Raw genomic sequence first — 19,357 nt, 5'->3', positions numbered from 1 at the left:
TTCTGTACATGTTCAAGAGCCTGGTTTTGCAAACAAAAGAAACATCCAAGGGATCAGAGATTCCATTCATAATAATTTATAGCAAATTGAATTAACTCTTTGTGTATTATTTAGTTGCAGGCTCTAGCCTCTGAACTCAAAACTGGTTTCACAGAAGCAATGCAAGAACTGTCAAGAATTCAACATGGAGAATATGCTTTGGAAGAGAAGGTTAAGAGCTGCAGATGTTCCATGGAAGAGAAAGTTACTGAGATGAAGAATTCGTTGAACTATTTTAAGGTAGGTCCTTCTTCTATTTCCCTCCTAAAGATTTCTGGACATCTTAACAGAAGTAAAAAAAAAAAAAACAACTTGCCTTTTTGCCTAGCAACCAAATACAAGAATTTTCCTCTGGCCCATTCACTAACTTTCATGGAAAAATATCATGTTTTACTTGGTTGGATCTCTATGTTAAAATTAGAAGCTACAATAGAAGTAAAGTTTTCATCTCTCATTCATTCACTTAATATGTATTAAAAGTTTTCTGTGTACTAAATATTATGTTATATACTTTAACTTCATATGCCAGATTAAATACATATCAATTCTTATTTTTTAGGAAGAGCTGAGCAATGCCATGTCAATGATCCAGGCCATCACTTCCAAACAAGAAGAAATGCAACAGAAAATTGAACAGCTTCAACAGGAGAAGCGAAGAGAATCTCGAAAAGTTAAAGCCAAGTGAGTGTCTGACCGAAAAACTGACCAAAGGCAAACGTATAAGCAATGGCTCATAGACAGGCACCAGGAATACCTTTCCCTTTATTGGTGGACAGCTGGCCACTAGGCTCCATGAACCAGCATGTGATGGAGGTTATGCAGCACAAAAATGAATGGTGGGACTTCTCTGGCAGTTCAGTAAAGACTCCATGTTCACAATGCAGGGTGCAAAGTTTCAATTCCTGGTGGGGGAAATAAGAACAGTAGCAGAAAACACACTTAATATAACTGGAAGTTAAACGAAAATGATATGAAGTGGCATGCAGAATTTAACTGTAAAAACGTAAAATAACAACTAGAAAGCGAAAGTGTTAGTCATTCAGTCATGTCCGACTCTTTGTGACCCCATGGACTGTAGCCCACCAGGCCCCTCTGTCCATAGAATTCTCCAGGCAAGAATACTGGAGTGGGTTGCTATTTCCTTCTCCAGGGGATTTTCCCGGCCCAGGGATTGAAACTGGGTCTCCCTCATTGCAGGCAGACTCTTTACCAACTGAGCCACCAGGAAAATAACAACTAAAAAGATATATTTAAATTATGATTTTTGTGCTAAGATAGTGGGGTCACCAGTAATTATTATTAGATTTCTGAAATTTCTCTAATACTATTATTATTTTACTTTGACCATTGAAAATAAATTTATGTTAAACAATATCCCAACCAGGCTGAATTAAGTAAAGCTGCACCACTAAGGAGACATAACCTTCATTGTTACATGTTTTGATATGATCAAATTTAAAATATAACTAATATTTGTGTGACCCTGGAGAATGGTTCAGTGTTTTCAGTTGAGTACCTGCTCCTTCCTGCTACCCTTGTGTTGCTTTGTGAAAAGAATGTAAATTATCCCAATAAATTGTTCCTGCTGTAAACTCTGTAACAGGGAAGCTAGTAACAGAAAAATAAGAATGCAGATATTATAATTAGAAGGTGAATTATAGGTATTTGGTGATGAGTTGCATTGAATCATATGAATTGCTAGTATTCAACTGTGTTTAATTTACAAACTGCAATTTTGTGCGGTTCAGAAATTTTCTTGACCTATTCTGAACTGACTCTTTTCTTACCCCATCATGTAGTAAGAGCCTTTTTTCTTTTCTTTTTTTAGGAAAACTCAGAAAGAAGAACATGGATCACAGGCTGGACCTGCTCAAGCACAAGGAAGTCCTTTCCGTTCCATCAACATCCCTGAGCCTGTTCTTCCAACTGAAGACTTTACAAACCTTTTGCCTTCTCAGGCCTATGAAAAAGGTACAGTTCACACATCATATTGAATTAGTCAAGTAGTTCTCCCTTGGTTCCTAGGACTTCAGTAACATTGAGAATAGGCTTACAGCCTCCATCTTTATTAGATGAAAATAATGTATCACTCAGGATGTTTTGCTTTTGTAACTGGAATGTAAAAGAATTCAGAGGATCTAAGAGATGGAGAGAGTCTGCCCAAATTTAAAAGATTTTCTTTAGAGGGAAAATAATAATCTGGGTATTCTAAGTTTCAAATGGGTTGGAAATAACTTATTATACAATAATACTATACCAACTATAGTAGAAGAAAAAAATTTTAATTATTCACTCTAATAAATTGTTTTATTTTCTACATTACTTCTCAATCCTTACCTCTCTGCACAGATGGAAAATTGTGTTCTTTTTTTTTCAACAAAGGTTTCACGGATATGAGAAAGTTATATCTGCCCTAACAGACAGGCATTGATGTCAGTGATAACCTAATTCTGTACTCTCCTTTCTCTGGAAAACTGATCTGGTGGTGTTTGTGGGCTGAAACAGCCACAGCCACATCACCGAAAATAATTAGAAAATATCTGTATGTAGCAGTCCTGAAGAAAATGGCTTTCCAAGAGATGTTGCTAAGCATGTTCACTTACATGTTTGCTACATCTTTGTATCCTCAACAATATTTAGCAAGTACCTTATATGCAGGAGCATGAATGGAATACCAACATTGTTTGGATAAATTTTCCCATGATTTTTTGGTCTCATGTTGAAAGTCTCCAAAAGAGACTCAATAACTTCTAGACCAACTGTAATCTCAAGAGCAGGACTGGTGGTTTTCCACCCTTATGGCTTAAGAAACAATGTAACTCATATATTCAAAGATAATAAATTTGCTTTGGATAATTTAAAAATCTTAATCAAGTGACTTTTAAGTGGTGTTAACTTCAAAAGTACAGATTTGCTTTTTTATTTTTTACCCATTTGAGTAGTTATTTTAGAGACTCAATAGGTGCAGCCTGGGAAGACTCACTTGATCAGGAAATGGGTTCATCACAGGTGGCTCTACATTTTTTGCTCCATGGCATAAAAAGCACAGCATAAAATGAAGATGTTGTTAGGGAAGAATGTAGAATGGGCTTGGAAGGTAGAAGTCAGATCAGAGTCAAGTCTGGGACAGCTGACCATATGCACAAGATAAAAGATTAAAAGTTGTATTTGCCCAGATGCATGGCAAATTCTCCTTCTTTCATTATTATATAGGCATGGCTTATATAATATAGTTTATTCTACCGAGTTGCTATACAAATTTGGGAATAATATGGCATAGTAAGACATTCTGGATATGATTGGTGGTAGTTTATGTTAAAACTTGAGGTAAAAGGACCAAACTTTCAGAAGGGGTTGGCTTACCCATTATAAAATGGTGCCATTGTTATCCACTGACCCCAAATTCAGTATCTTAAAATAACAAACATTCATTATATCACAGTTTCTCTGAGTTAGGAATCTTTGCACAGACTAGCTGAGTGCCTCTGGCTCAAGGTCTCTCATGAGGTTGCAGTCAAGGTGTTGGCCACCCGCTACCCTTCCTTCTCTCCTTCCATTCATCTATACTTTCATCCATCCATTCGCCTCAAGCATTGATTTAGGTGGTGGGATATCATAATGAACGACAAGAATTTCTAACCCTCAAGGACCTCTTGTTCTGAAGGAAGGAGACAATGAACAAGACAAAATATGTAGCATGTTAGACAGTGATCAGAAGACAAATAAGGAAACACAGGTATAATTTTAGAGAGGGTACCAGGTAAAGACCTGAAGGAAGTGAGAAAGTAGGTTTATGGATATCAGAGTGGGGGAAAGGGACCAGTCCCAAGGTCCTGGTAGGAACATCACTGATGTGCTCAAGAAATTGCATAAGACCAGTGGGGCTAAAAGCAAAATAAACAGGGAAACAATAGGAGATGGGTTTTTTTAAAAAAAGAAAGAAAGAAAAAAAAAAAAACAACAGCAGGCAGGGGAGGTGGGCAGATATTTCAGGGCCTTAAGATCATTCTAAGATCTTTGGTCTTTGCACGGAAATGGGGAGTTGTTGGAGGGCTAAGCAGAGGTTTGACAGGGTCTGGCTTACATTTTAAAATCATCCTCCTGGCTCTGTTTAGCATTACCATCCTCACCATAATAGTTACATAATCATTTAGCTCTTGCTGTGTGCAGTTTAGAAATGTTATTTTATTTAATTCTTATGGCTATCTATGAGTTAAGTACCAGTTATATCTTTGTAGAAATGAGAGACTAGTACTTGCCACACTCTATTGTAATGTTTTTTTTAAAGCTCTGGCTTCCCCAGTAGAAGGTAAGCTCTGTGAGCCTATCCCAGTTCTTAGTTCATAGAAGGTGCCAGTTCATGTTAGTGGGATAAGTATTGATTGAAAGCTTTCCTTCATCTGCAGCGCAAGAGACCAGATCCATGCACGTAGGAGACAGCAATGTGAAGGGGATAATGGGTTCTGGTAAGTGGCTCTTCTTCAAGTTCTCTTTTCTTCTAACAGTCTCACCCTATCCCTTCTTCTACCTTTCCTGCTTCTACGCCCTCAGTCCCAAACCAGGCATGAAAGAATGCAGGCAAGATAAAGCACTGTGTTTACTAAGATTCCAAGATGTATGCTGGAGTAGGTCAGCAATTCAGTTAAACCCAGAGAGAAACGGAAGGGAAGTTGAAGACAAAACCAGTCTTCTCAGTTCCTTCAGGCTTGTTTCAGTTACCACTGAACTAACACTTGCTGAGAACTCACAAATGCAGGTGGAATGACATTTAAGTTTTCTGTGGACCACACATCTTAGAGTTTATGTATTTAAAAGTTATCTAGGAGATAATTCACCAGAATCTTATAAATTATTTCATCTCCCCTCCCTCCCTTCCTCCTGCCCTTTGGAAATATACCATCATCAGGGCCAAGAAGGACAAATTCCAAAATACGATGCTGTCTTTGGTACCCTTCTTCCTGCTGTTTCTGTGTGTTCTCCCCAGCTGTGCTCACCTGAAAGGAAGGAATATGAAGAAGCAATACATATGACTATAAATTAGTTTGGTTATTATATTTTATAAAAATAATTTATAATTTAACTAATTTATATTTTATTTTATAAAATTTATTTTTAAAAGTCATTCAGTACAGTCTGTGTACCAAGAGTCAAATATATAGACCAGAAACAGAGAAAGGTGATCTTTTGTAACTGTGGAGACTTTTAATTCTTAACTGATATGTTTAACCCTCAAAGGATAGTTGTACCCAAGCAAAGGCATAATATTTTTGAGTTAGTAACAAATATAATTTTAAAAAAAATCAGAACTTGATGGCAGATGTTATTTTTCAGGAATGACCCCAACTCCAGAAGCAGAAGAAAACCTTAAGCCTTGCCTCTCGGCTGATATCCAACCCAAGAGTCATCTCCCACCTGGTGTGTGGAGGCAGCCTAAGGATACTAAAGACTGGGGTGAAGAATACGTCACAAAAGACCACCCAGATAAACTCAAGGAAGTGGGCCAGGGCAGGCATAGCTCCTTGGAAAATGTTTTATGTGAAACTTCTTTAGCTGGTAAGTCCCAAGGGGCAATGTAGACTGAAAATGTAGAGAACAAGAAATCTAAGGGCTGGAGTCCTTGCAATTTAGATGCAGTGGGCCTATGGGACCACTGAGCCTCTGGTTTCCTTTTGAGATGAACAAACTGAAGTCTTTAGTGGTAAAGGGACTCGCCTGAGGTCATACGGCCAACTGGGACTAACACCTTGATTCTGGGTATCCGTGACACTTAGTATTGTACCGCTCTGGAAAAAAGGCATAAGGTTAGTGGAGAAGAAGGCAGAATTTTGTGATGGATTTATTCAGTGATATGGAATGTTCAACGTATGAATCTTGTATCAGGGGTTCACCACCAAAATGTCAAATACTGCAATGAGGTCTGTTTTTCCCTTCCTCCTTTTTTCCCTCTTTCCTTTCTTTCTTCAAATGATAAATCATCACTGAGCACTTAGCATATGTCTGACAATGGCATTACCCTCCAACTGTTGTTTTTAATTAATTAATTTTAATTGGAGGCTAATTACTTTACAATATTGTAGTGGTTTTTGCCATACATTGACATGAATCAGCCATGGGTGTACATGTGTCCCCCATCCTGAAGCCCCCTCCCACATCCCTCCCCACCCCATCCCTCAGGGTCGTCCCAGTGCACTAGCCCTGAGTGTCCTGACTCATGCCTTGAACCTGGACTGGCAATCTATTTCACATATGGTAATATACACATTTCAATGCTATTCTCTCAAATCATCCCACCCGCACCTTCTCCCAGAGTCCAAAAGTCTGTTCTTTACATCTGTGTCTCTTTTGCTGTCTCCATACAGGGTCATCGTTACCATCTTTCTAAATTCCATATATATGCATTAATATACTGTATTGGTGTTTTTATTTCTGACTCACTTCGCTCTGTATAATAGGCTCCAGTTTCATTCACCTCATTAGAACTGATTCAAATGTGTTCTTTTTAATAGCTGAGTAATATTTCATTGTGTATATGTACCACAGCTTTCTTATCCATTCGTCTGCCAAAGGACATCTAGGTTGCTTTCATGTTCTAGCTATTGTAAATAGTGCTATGATGAACATTGGGGTACATGTGTCTCTTTCAATTCTGGTTTCCTCTGTGTGTATGCCCAGTAGTGGGATTGCTGGGTCACATGGCAGTTCTATTTCCAGTTTTTAAAGGAATCTCCACACTGTTCTCCATAGTGGCTGAATTAGTTTGCATTCCCACCGACAGTGTAAGAGGGTCCCCTTTTCTCCACACCCTCTCCAGCATTTATTGTTTGTTGATTTTTTGATATCAGCTATTCTGACCGGCATGAGATGTTACCTCATTGTGGATTTGATTTGCATTTCTCTGATAATGAGTGATGTTGAGTATCTTTTCATGTGTTTGTTAGCCATCTGTATGTCTTCTTTGGGGAAATTTCTGTTTAGTTCTTTGGCCCATTTTTTGATTGGGTCATTTATTTTTCTGGAATTCAGCTGCATGAGCTGCTTGTATATTTTTGAGATTAATTCCTTGTCAGTTGCTTTGTTTGCTATTATTTCTCCCATTGTGAAGGCTGTCTTTTCACCTTGTTTATAGTTTCTTTTGTTGTGCAAAAGCTTTTAAGTTTAATTAGCTCCCATTTGTTTATTTTTGCTTTTATTTCCATTACTCTGGGAGGTGGGTCAAAGAGGATCCTGCTGTGATTTACATCAGAAAGTGTTTTGCCAATGTTTTCCTCTAGGAGTTTTATAGTTCCTGGTCTTACATTTAGATCTTTAATCCATTTTGAGTTTATTTTTGTGTATGGTGTTAGAAAGTGTTCTAGTTTCATTCTTTTACAAGTGGTTGACCAGTTTTCCCAGCACCACTTTTTAAAGAGATTGTCTTTTCTCCATTGTATATTCTTGCCTCCATTGTCAAAGGTGTCCATAGACGCATGGATTTATCTCTGGGCTTTCTATTTTGTCCCATTGATCTGTATTTCTGTCTTTGTGCCAGTACCATACTGTCTTGATGACTGTAGCTTTGTAGTATAGTCTGAAGTCAGGCAGGTTGATTCCTCCAGTTCCATTCTTTCTCAAGATTGCTTTGGCTATTCGAGGTTTTTTGTATTTCCATACAAATTGTGAAATTATTTGTTCTACTTCTCTGAAAAATACTGTCAGTAGCTTGATAGGGATTGCATTGAATCTATATTTTGCTTTGGGTAGTATACTCATTTTCACTAAATTGATTCTTCCAATCCATGAACATGGTGTATTTCTCCATCTAGTTGTGTCATCTTTGATTTCTTTCATCAGTGTTTTATAGTTTTCTATATATAGGTCTTTTGTTTCTTTAGGTTCCCTCCAACTGTTTTATAGGAGGTAATTTTAATTTTTTTTATTATCAAATACATGAAAACTGAATAACACTAAAAGGTTTATTGTGAAAATCAGTAGCACCCACTTTAAATTCTTTAGACATATTTTTTTCTGGTGCTTGCTTCCACGTTTTAAAAAGAGTTTATGGTGCTATTTGTTTTTCTATTGGTACACTGCGTGCATGCTAAGTTGCTTTAGTTGTGTCCAACTGTTTGTGAACCTATGGACTGTAGCCCACCAGGCTCCTCTGACCATGGGATTCTCCAGGCATGAATACTGGAGTGGGTTTCTGTGCCTCCTCCAGGGGATCTTCCCAACCCAGAGATGAACCTGCATCTCTTATGTCTCCTGCATTAGCAGGTGGGTTATTTACCACTAGCACCACCTGGGGATACACAGACCTGTATGAGAATTATATTGGGTTGACCAAAAAATTATTTGGGTTTTTCCATAACATCTTAGGGAAAAACCCAAAATAACTTTTTGGCCAACCCAACAAGATAATAGAAATATTATCTCATAAAGTTCTCTCATATACCTTTTCAGGCAATACCCACCCACAGAACCACTACTCTGACTTCTGTCACTGTAAATTAGTTGTGTCTGTTCTTAACTCCATAAAATTGGAATATTACAATATGTTGTTTTTTCATGTCTGGCCTCTTTCTCTCAACATAATGTTGCATGTAATTCACTCAGTAATTTATTCCTTTTTATTAATCATATTGAATGAATTTACCATAATTTATCCATTCTCTTGTTGCTAGAAATTGGATTGTTTCCAATTTAGGGCTACTATGAATAAAACTGCTATGACTATTCCTGCACAAATCTTTTTTTTTTTTAAATGTATGCCCTCATTTCTCTTGAGTGTATACCTAGGAGTGGAATCTTTGGATTATGGGATAGGATTATGTTTAAGTTTAAAACACCAGCAGTTTACCAAAGTGGTTGGAATATTTTATACTTTTACCAGCAATGTATGAAACTTTCCAGTTGTTTTACATTCTTCTCAGTATTTAGTATGATCAGCCTTTTTAATTTGAACCATTCTATGGGTGTGTCCTGTGTCATATTGCAGTTTTAATTTGCACTTCCCTGAGGACTAATGATGCTGAGCATCTTTTCATATGCTTGTTGACTATTTGTATAATTTCCTTTATGAAGTACCTATTTAAGTCCTTTGTCCAGTGTTTAAATTGGGCTATCTTTTTATTCTCTATTAATAGGATTTCTTAATATATTTTGAATATGAGTTCCCTGTAAGATATATGTGTTGAGAATATTTTATTCTATTCTCTGCCCTGCCTTTTCACTTTTTGGTAGTCTTTTGATAACAGATATTTTTAATTTTAATGAAGTTCAATTTATCAATTTTAAATGTTTAAAATAGCTTGTGACTTATGTGCCCTTGCAAGATATTTTTGCAAATTCTAAGGTTATCAAGATATTCTAGTATGTTTTCTTATAAAAATCTTTATAGTTTTAGCATTCACATTTAGGTCTATGACTCATCTTGAATAAATTTTGCTGTGTGGTATGAATCCAGATTCATTTTTTTCCCATATGGCAATCCAGTTGCTTCAGCTCCATTTATTGAAAATGCCTTCCTATTCTCATTGAAATGAGTAGGAAAAGCCAAGTTATCACATATATGTGGGTCTAACTCTAGACTCTAAGGCTTCCCAGGTGGTTCAATGGTAAAGCATCTGCCTGCCAATGCAGGAGATGCTGGAGACATGGGTTTGCTCCCTGGGTCTGAAAGATCCCTTGGAGAGGATAATGGCAACCCACTCCAGTAGTCTTGCTTGGGAAATCCCATGGGCAGAGGAGTCTGGTGTGCTACAGTCTATGGGGTTGCAAAAGAGCTGGCCATGACTTGGGGACTAAACAACAAAGTCTACTCTATATTCTTTTATTCTGATTAGGAGAGAATTGACATCTTGACAGTACTGATATTCCAGTTGAAGAACATGGTATATGACTCCTTTTACATAGGTCTTCTTTAATTTTTCTTAGCAATGTAACAAAGTCTATCATTGACATTTTTTTAAAACAGCACTTGCCCTAGAGACCTCTGTCATCCTGCTCCATTCTGACTCACTGCACTGCTGCCCTCCTGGGACTTCTCAGTCTTCCTGTGAATTCCCTTAAAATTTCTCCTATGTTAGATTCCTATTCAGGTTTTGTGGAGGTGTTTTTGTTTTGTTTTGTTTTGTTTTGCATATCTTTCTCAGCTTCTTGGTTTACTACTTGTTTTGAAGGAACACATAGCCTGGTAGGTTCCACATAATTATTGACTATTTAGATGAATATAAAGTCATTTTCCATTATCATTTTGAAGCAATTGTTCCACTGTCTTCTAAATTCTAATGTTGCCAGTGAAAAATCCAATATCATCTAATCCCCAGTCCTTTGTATATTACCTGATTCTTCTCTCTGGTAACTTTTAGGATCTTCTCTTTACCTTTGGTGTGCTAAATTTTCACAGTGATGTGGTATATTTTACAGTGATGTGAGAGTTTTTTTCATTAATTATACTGAATGCAAATGGGCCCTTTCCTCTGGAAATACATGTCCTGGTATTTTTTGTGTTATTAATTTGATAATATCTTCTCATTCATTTTCTTTCTTTTCTCTGAAACTTCTACTAGTTTGATATTGGATCTCCTGGACTGATTTTCTCTATTACTGCCTTTCTTGGTGGGGAGGGAAATGGAGGCAGGTGCACAGATTTCCTTGACTTTGTCTTCTACTCTTTTTAAAAAAGTCAAAAAGTTTCTTTTTTCCTGGATTGTTTTTTTAAAATAGGATCCTGTAATTATTAAATGGGCAGAACATTTTTGGTAACTCTTTGAGGATATTAATTATAAGATTTTTTTTAAGGTTTTTTTCCTGCATTGTCTCTATTTATGGTTCCTCCTTTTAAAAATGTGTGTATACTTTTTTCTTCTCTTTCTTTTATGATGTAAGATTGATTCAAGTATCTGAGGATTCTTAGCTAATTATTCACATCCAGGAAAAAGGCCCTAAATAAAAAGAAACCTAAAAATCCTGGGTTGGTCAAGCTGATCAATAAGTGGGCTTCTTATCTGCTAATCAGGTGGCAAATTACTGTTTTGATAGGTGACCTCTGTATGTCAGTGTTTGTAGGTCTTTTTCACTTGGGCAGCTCATTCCTCCAGTGGAAGATCCTCTGGTCTCCAGTCTGGACAGTATAAGTCTGGCTGCTGGCACTCTGGGACCTGCAGGCAAAGAGGCTGAGAGGAGTCTCACTGTTTTGTGTGTGAGCCTTCTCTGAGTCCCTTTGTTTTCATTTTAGCATTTCAGCTCTGCTCTCTACTATGTCTGATGTTGTTAGTTCAGATACCAGAGACCCGGGCTTCTCTAGCTTGTCTCATTTCCCCTGGGGTGGAATTGAGGAAGCCATCCAGCATGGGGCTAGGGAACTGAAGGTTCAGCTTCCCTGAATGTAGACTCTTTCTCCTGTTCACAGCATTGCCTCTTACTTGTACGCTCTGTGATGCCTTGGTGTCTCCAATCCTTGAGCCTTTCTGCTTCTCAACCAATTTCCCATCCACAGATGAAAACACTGAAGTAAATGACTTGGTGCCCTTTGCTCTGCTGAATTAATGACCATGCCTCCACTCTGCTTTCCATCTTCCAAAAACTTGCCGGTGTCTCTATTGCTTTCAATACCTTTTTATTGCTTTCTATCATTTAACAGGGTCTCAGGGAGCAGTGGTTAACAAAAATTCCCTCCTTGGTTTGTTTTTAAAGCTAAAAGACAGACTGTGGCTCTAGAACTGCTTGAATCAGAAAGAAAATATGTCATTAACATCTCTCTGATCCTGAAGATCAAGGCAACATTCCAGGGGTCAGATGGAAAGAGGAATTCTAAAGAGAGAAGGTACCCATGTATTCATTGCCTTTGCTTTTCAGATTGATTAAAATTTAAGGTAAGTTGTTTATTGTTTCCACTTTGGGAATTCTGGTACTTATCAAGAGCTCCAGACATAGACTTGGAAAAGAGAATAGTCAGTGACCACAGGTAACCGCTGGGAGGTCTCAACTTTTGACTTCCAGTAGATAAGAAAATGAGTGGAGTCTCTGGGGCTTTCACTGGCTCTGGTATGTCTGTTAAGAATTTAAAGGGGAAAAGTGCAACAGTGAGGGAGGTATTCCTGTCTGTTGCCATCTGCATATTCCACTGGAAATCCTGGAAGAACCCCTGGAACCACATCTCATGGGAGCACAGGGAATGGATGGGAATGGAGATCTGAAGTGGCCATTAGATAAATGATACAGGGCTTAACATGACTGTGAACTTGGACCTTTCTTATTATTTGTTCAGGAAATCCTGGTTAAGGTATGAGTCGCATGTGAGTGTAGTCATGTTGTGGGGGCAGAGCTTCCATCGGGCCTCTGATGTGTTATAGCAACTTGCTAGTCCCCAGGTTACCACACCCCTCCCTCTATATCTGTTCCAAAACTTCAGATTTTCCCTGCTTCCCTCTCTACTGAGAGAAAGCAGGAAGGAGAAACTTACGATTTGGTAGGGAAAGACTACTGTCATAAAGATGTAATAATCCAGATCAACTGAGGAAAAGGCCAAGCCAAATAAATGAGAAGTCTGGATGATGGATGACTAGAGACAAACACAGCATTACCACTTTAAGTATTCGACCAGGTGATATGCAGTGGTGGTTCATGAAGTTGTGGGAAGCCTGAACTATATTTTCCAGATCCTTATCACCCCCACCCCAATTTTGCTTGGCTTTGCAGCTGCCAGCAATAAACCCAATCACCAAAACACAATGTTCCTCCATCGAAGCGACTGATGTGAGGAAACATTCCATGACAAACCCACAATTGCTTCACTATTTGCAAGAATTATTTCACTGCAAAACCAAGATAAATACAAAGCTGTAAGGAGCTGAAAAGGGTAATATGACACTGAAAGCTGTGAACAGTAGAAGCTCTGGACTGGGTTTTACTTTCTGTGGGCACCTAGATCCTTGCTGGCTCTTCCTTCCCCATCTGGCCACTTGATTCCCTCTCCTTCACCCCATCCAACTTGTCTGAACCTCCCAGATTACCCCTTCAGCCCTCCAAGAAGTCTCTCTGGCCTCTTGCTATCTTGCTGGTGCCAAAGGTTTGCTCAGTTCACATTAAAACCCAGCTAAAACCCAGTCTACCTTTTGATGTGGCTTTGCCTCCACATCTATGAGTCTGAGCCAGCAGCATCTCTTTCTAGCCTCTGAAAATGTGGGGATGGGGTAAGGAGAGTGAAAGAGAGGATTGTTTGCTCCAGCATACAGTAATCAGGCTCTATGCTTGGGTACTTCATTTACTTCGTGAAATCTTCACAAGAACCTGTGAATCCTACCTGATAGATGAAGAAACTCAGGTCCAGTGAGGTTTGAAGTCACATAACCAACTGAGGCCAGAGCTGAAACCCAGGCCTGTCTCGTGCTCTTTCAACATCACACTGCTTCTCGAAGGACCATGTGATTTCAAAGATACCACCTTGACTGACAGTGATACGCCAGGTGCCTCAACCAGAAGCTGACTTTGTCTCTTCCTGCTTCATAAATCAGGCTTCTCCCTTCTGCCCATTTGTCCTTACTTCAGATCTCAGCTGACCCATCAAATAGGGGAATGTTTTTAGTCCACAGGAGCTCTTTTCTGCTTGACCTCTCTTCTACTTCTCATGACCCATTACTAAGGAAGAAGTGGGCCTTCCCCCAAATCCTGAGATGAAAAATAATTAAAACTATCATTAAAACTACCTTCCTCAAGAAAGTAAGATAATGGTTATTTCTCATATCCATGATGATGCTATTTATGTTAGTTATCTGCTAAGCTGATCCTCTTTTTTGTTTTCATTGCCCAAGAAAAGAAAAGCTCCAACTCAGTAATCTTAGTGCTAATATGAAATCTCTGGTTCTGAGCTTTGCTGTGCTTAGTCACTCAGTCACGCCCTATTCTTTGCGACCCCACGAACTGCAGCCCGCCAGGTTCCTTTGTTCATGGGGATTCTCCAGGCAAGAATACTGGAGTGGGTTGCCATGCGCTCCTCCGGGCTCTTCCCCCACCCAGGGATGGAACCCAGGTCTCCTGCATTGTAGGTGATTCTTTACCGCCTGAACCACCAGGGAAGCTCCTCTGAGCTTTGCAATGTTACCCTTTCCCTACTGTTGTTGAGTCGCTAAGTCATGTCTGCCTCTTTGCGACACCATGGACTGTAGCCCGCCAGGCTCTTCTGTCCATGGGATTTCCCAGGCAAGAATACTGGTTGCCATTTCCTTCTTCAGGGGATCTTCCAGACCCAGGGATCAAAGCCGAGTCTCTTGCATCTTCTGCATTGGCAGATGGATTCTTTACCACTAAGCCACCAGGGAAACCCTACTCTTTTTCTACCTGAGGTTAGAGTTTCATCCTCCTCCTTAATTCATGGTGTTTCTTTTTTCCTAAGCTTTCTGAAGCCTCCACGTGTAGCCTCTTTATTTAAATAAATCAGCGGAATGAAATACAGAACAGAATGAGATTATTCCTCTTCTCTACTGGCGTTTTTCCTCCCATACAAAGATGAAAATTACCTTATGAACATTTACGTTTCCTGTCACAAACCACAAGCCTTCTGCATTTTCTGCCCTCATTGAGAAGTCACCTGGGGGTGAAAACAACACCCACAAGTACATACCTGATACTCAAACCCGAGGTTGCCACATCTTCTCAAACCTATAAAATAAACCTTCAGGTTTTCCCTAGAAAAACATGAAGTGCTCAGGAGTCTCTGCAGGCGGCTTCCAGCCAGCCCTGCCCCTGGTTGAAATCACTGGATGCTGCAGGAGCAAGACTGCCAGTGGAAACCCGAGGGGAAAGTGTGGGCTGTGGTCCACTGGTAGAAGGATCACAGATGTTGGAGTTCTTGGCTTTTTCTGGTATGTTTCACCCACACAGAGCCACTACCTCAGGCTTGAATAGTCCTGCCTGAACCTTTGTCGGGAGGGTTAAAGTTAGCCCCACAGGATTTGCCAGTTAGCCTTTAAAGCTGAACCCCTGGGCCACATCCTCCAAGAGCTCAACGAACTGTATGCTTCAGATCACCACCAGGTGGCACATGTTTTTATTATCAATGCCTCATCTTGCAGTTGAAGCTCAGGAGTTGTTTTGACCTAGGTTACTAATTTAAAACTATAACTGGATGTTCATTGATTGCTTTTAGTTTATTCCCCTTGTTGCTTAAGTACTGTCTTGCAGGAGTTGAAATTACTTTGAAGGCTTTAGAAAGAATAAACTTCTCATGCTGCCACAATCTCAACCCTGGTAAGGAACAGAAAATAAGTTGAGCACTTAACGTTTTTGTCCTAATGAAAAAGTTGCTTCTGGGAGTCAGGTCAGGCTCCAGGCAAAATAGTGAAATAGGTTAAGTGTGACTATACTTCTCGCTTCTTTCTCCCTCTGCTCCTCATTTCCTGGCTCACCTCCTCTACACTCTACCCTAATTTCAAATATTATCCTTATTAAATTAAAAAAAAAAAACTTAAAGCCTGTTTTCAATATTTGGTACAGAAAGTGAAAAGTGAAAGTGAAAGTCATTCAGTCATATCAAACTCTTTGTGATCCCATGGACTATATAGTCCATGGGATTCTCCAGGCCAGAATACTAGAGTAGGAGAAATACTAGTATTCTCCAGGCCAGACTACTAGAATAGGTAGCCTTTCCCTTCTCCAGGGAATCTTCCCAACCCAGGGATCAAACCAGGTCTTCCACATTGCAGGCAGATTCTTTACTAACTGAGCCATAAGGGAAGCCCAAGAATACTGCAGTGGGTAGCCTATCCCTTCTTCAGCAGATCTTCCTGACCCAGGAATCCAACCAGGGTCTCCTGCTTTGTAGGCAGATTCTTTGCCAACTGAGCTATCAGGGAAGCCATTTGGCACAGAATCCACCTTAAATCATCGCTCTTCATGTAACTTACATGCTTCCGTGAAACTTAATGAGAGTATTAGCCTTTTGTGATCCCCATCCTAAAACCTTACACTGTCACTCCAGTGGACTGTCCACAAGACACCTGGACTCCAACCGAGTTACCAACTGTCCAACTCTGCAAGGACAATGGTCATAGTGTAACAGGAGACAGCTTTCTTGAAAGAAAGGAAAAGAAAGGACAGGATAGGACAAAAAAGGAAGGAAAAAAGGACAGGAAGGAAGGAGAGAAAAAGAAGAGATAAATCAAGACATTTTATACCAGCCTCCACTGACCACCCATCACAATCTCAGATCTCACCACTGTGCCCTAACATCTTGCAGTGTCACACCAGGAATATTACCTGTAGTCACTGTCAGCATCTGGGTGGGGAGAAATCTTTCATGTCTAGGTCTTTTTCGGGTGTAGTGTTTCACTCTTTCAATGTGATCAGTTCTGCTTTCCTCCATCAGCTTTATGGTTTTTCCCAGTTAGACTGTCTCCTTGCCACGCCTCCAAATTCCCTCTGATGTGGACAGAGATTACTTAGGTCTTCCGAGCCTATTATATCAGCCCTAGCACAGATCAGGAGGCCTCTCCTCCTGTGCTTAGGGATCAGTGGGCTTCGCATACATGGAGACTCAAGGCACAGGGACCGGAGAGGTTGGCAGACTGGAGTAGAAGGAATCCTTGTCCCTTTTCATGGGAGGCTGGCATTTGTGTGTCTACTCTGAGCTGCAACCACAGGGGAATTTTCTTTGCTTGGAGATGGGCTGAAAACTCCTCCTTCCAAACTGGTGTTCTTCCTACTGTTCTCAACAAAAGTCTGCTTGTTTGGGGGTGGCAAAGTACCCCAACTGTCCAAAGTACCCCCAACTCATTTACTCTTGGTAGACCCTTGGGGAAACATCCAAATAAGTCAGACTCTCGGCAAGCGACAAGCAGGCCAACACTTTCATCTCTATTAAACTTGTAGCCCTGGCAGCTCTCACCTTTTGAGACAGACCCACATTCTGCCTATGGAATGTGTTCTCTGCTTTTCCTTTACTATGGCTCACCCTTGAGTTCTTTTCTGCATAAAGCCAAGAACTCTTACTTGGTGGCCTGTCCCAGGAACCTGCCTGAGACCTGGGACATGACCATCCTCTCCTGCCTCATTTTCCTGCAACCTCTTTACAAAGGATATTAATAAATCTACTTCTTACCTGAAACAAAAGAATCAAGAAAACCAACCAAACTAACATGAAAAACCTTGTGGTCTTGAAAGCACAGGGGAACTTACTTTCAGTTCCCCCAAATTACCAAGCTGGAGCTGACATCCTTGCCGTAGTCCAGCAAGGCTCTACTCCTGTTTCTTCCTTCCTCACTCCTCAGGCCTCTGCTCACCCCGCTTCTCCATCCAATCCACCTTCTCCTTCCTCCTGTGATTCTCCTTCTGATTCTCCTCTCCATCCCATCCTCCTCTGACTTCTCTTCTTTCCTTCATTTCCTCTGAAATAAATGACACACTCTGAGATAGAGGGCAGAGGGTGGGAGAGCAGGGGGGCGCTCAGCAAAACTGGGACCAGCAGGCCAGACCTACTCTGTAGCCTCCTCGGGCAAGACTCCATCCCTTCCCAGATTCCTCTTATAAACTGAAGGAAAGGGGGAAAGTAACACTTTTATGCCCTCATCCCCTGAACTTTCAGTTGCCAGCTTTAAACGAAACTTCCTCCTTCTCTAAGTACAGTTGGTCGCTATGAATGGCCAAGTGCCACCTTAGTGCTGTCATCTGCAACATGAATTAGAATAGATGATTTGCACATCAAGTGGGAAGAACTTTAAAACATTGAAAAAGATTTCCCTTAAAATTTTACTGTCATCTAAATTAGAGTGTACCATTTTGCTTTGAAAAGGCCACTCAAGTGAAGTGCTCTTTACTAGTTCAATACACATTTGAACAGGAGTCATCAGTAAAGGGGTCTTGCTGTGGTCTGAGGTTACCTGCTGTGAGGTTGACAGTGACAAACTTTTTTTTTGAATACTAAAGGCAGACCTGTGACTCAAAGTATTTTGAATGACTGGGAAAACTGGACTTGTTCCGTATGTTCTTGAAGAGCCTTTTCTTCTCTACACCTGGTTTGTGTGATCCTGTCTCTATTCTGTTTCAAGCCTCTTCCCTGGCTCTTTACGGTACATTGTCCAGCAGCACCTGGATTTGCTTCACGCTCTGCAGGAAAGGGTCTTGAAGTGGCCACGCCAAGGAGTCCTTGGAGATTTATTCCTTAAGTTAACAAATGATGAGGTAAGTTTTTTTCTTAATCCTTTATAAACTTGAATTACATGCATCTGTGTCTTCCCTGTCCATTTCTCTTAATGGAGAATCTAGAATCAGTGGATTTCAGAGTCCGAGGAGATCTAGTCTAACCTCCTTGTTCTACAGATAATGAAATAAAATTCAGAGAAAAAATCATGATTGAAATTACCCAGCTTTCTAGATATTTGTAGATCTGTGGCTAGAACCCAAGTCTTTTAACTTCCAGTTCATCATTTTTCTGCTGAACTATAACTGCCCCCATTGAATATGATGTGTGTGTGTGTGTGTGTGTGTATATACATGCACATATATATCCATCCATACATATAAAATACATACATGAACATTTGTATATATGTATATGCTTTCACACAATTTCATTTCTTAAAGATTTTTAAAAATGTGATGGGTAGCTATTTGTCTAGAATGTTTTTTGTTTTCACTTTCTTGGAGAAAGGATGCTAAGTTTTTAAATATCTGTAATGTTCTTTAAAAAATATATGATTTAGGTCACAAGCTGCAAACTCAAATGCCTACAGGGCCAGCAGATGACATTAGTAAGTAGAAGTGAGCTGAATGTAATTCAATGTAGGAATACTACCGGGAAGTGAGCTTAAGTGGAGCACATATGCTTTGCTATAAGGAATAACTGCTCATCCTTATCCAATTATTATGCAGGAAAAAAGGACTAGAGTTGCCAGATATGGTATTTTAAGAGAAGTGGAAAGTCCAGAATTTTGTGTGAAATTTTATTTTTAAAATATTGCATGGGTTAATTGAAATTGGTCTGCAAGTCAGATTTTACCTTCAGTTGACCTCTGTATATGAATGATTCATAATACAAGTTTACAAATTATTTACTTGTATAGAGTGGATGTAATGCCATCCCTCTAAACTCACTTTTACTCATTTGTATTCAATGTGCTTTCTTGAGCTGAGAATTGTTATACCTATGGGAAAATAACTTTGAGAGGTGAAAACTGTTTTCCTGAGGGGATATTCCGTAGGTGAATAAGAAATTAGTGGAAAAAGTCGAGAATTCCAGATCTAAACCCTCTGAGGTGAGCTGGAAAAAGTTCCTCATTTGGATGTAGATGATTGAAGCAGAGAGTAATTAAAAAACAAAATTTGCATTTTTATCATTTAACTGTTT

The 19,357-nt window shown here is 39.6% G+C and overlaps 1 protein-coding gene across 1 annotated transcript in view; it reads left to right on the top strand.

Annotated features, from left to right (window-relative positions):
* Positions 1–19,357, top strand: part of ARHGEF33 (Rho guanine nucleotide exchange factor 33) — a 49,988-nt gene that overhangs the window by 10,179 nt on the left and 20,452 nt on the right. The window contains exons 3-9 of the mRNA XM_065928835.1: positions 115–279; positions 599–720; positions 1,868–2,010; positions 4,446–4,505; positions 5,371–5,592; positions 11,713–11,842; positions 18,060–18,192. Coding sequence (XP_065784907.1) covers positions 115–279; positions 599–720; positions 1,868–2,010; positions 4,446–4,505; positions 5,371–5,592; positions 11,713–11,842; positions 18,060–18,192 — 975 coding nt within the window. The remainder of the gene's footprint in view (positions 1–114; positions 280–598; positions 721–1,867; positions 2,011–4,445; positions 4,506–5,370; positions 5,593–11,712; positions 11,843–18,059; positions 18,193–19,357) is intronic.

This window comes from Muntiacus reevesi, chromosome 3, assembly GCF_963930625.1.
Source record: "Muntiacus reevesi chromosome 3, mMunRee1.1, whole genome shotgun sequence".
NCBI lineage: Eukaryota > Metazoa > Chordata > Mammalia > Artiodactyla > Cervidae > Muntiacus > Muntiacus reevesi.
Note: the sequence above shows the minus strand (reverse complement) of the source record. Positions and strands in the feature narration are given on the sequence as shown.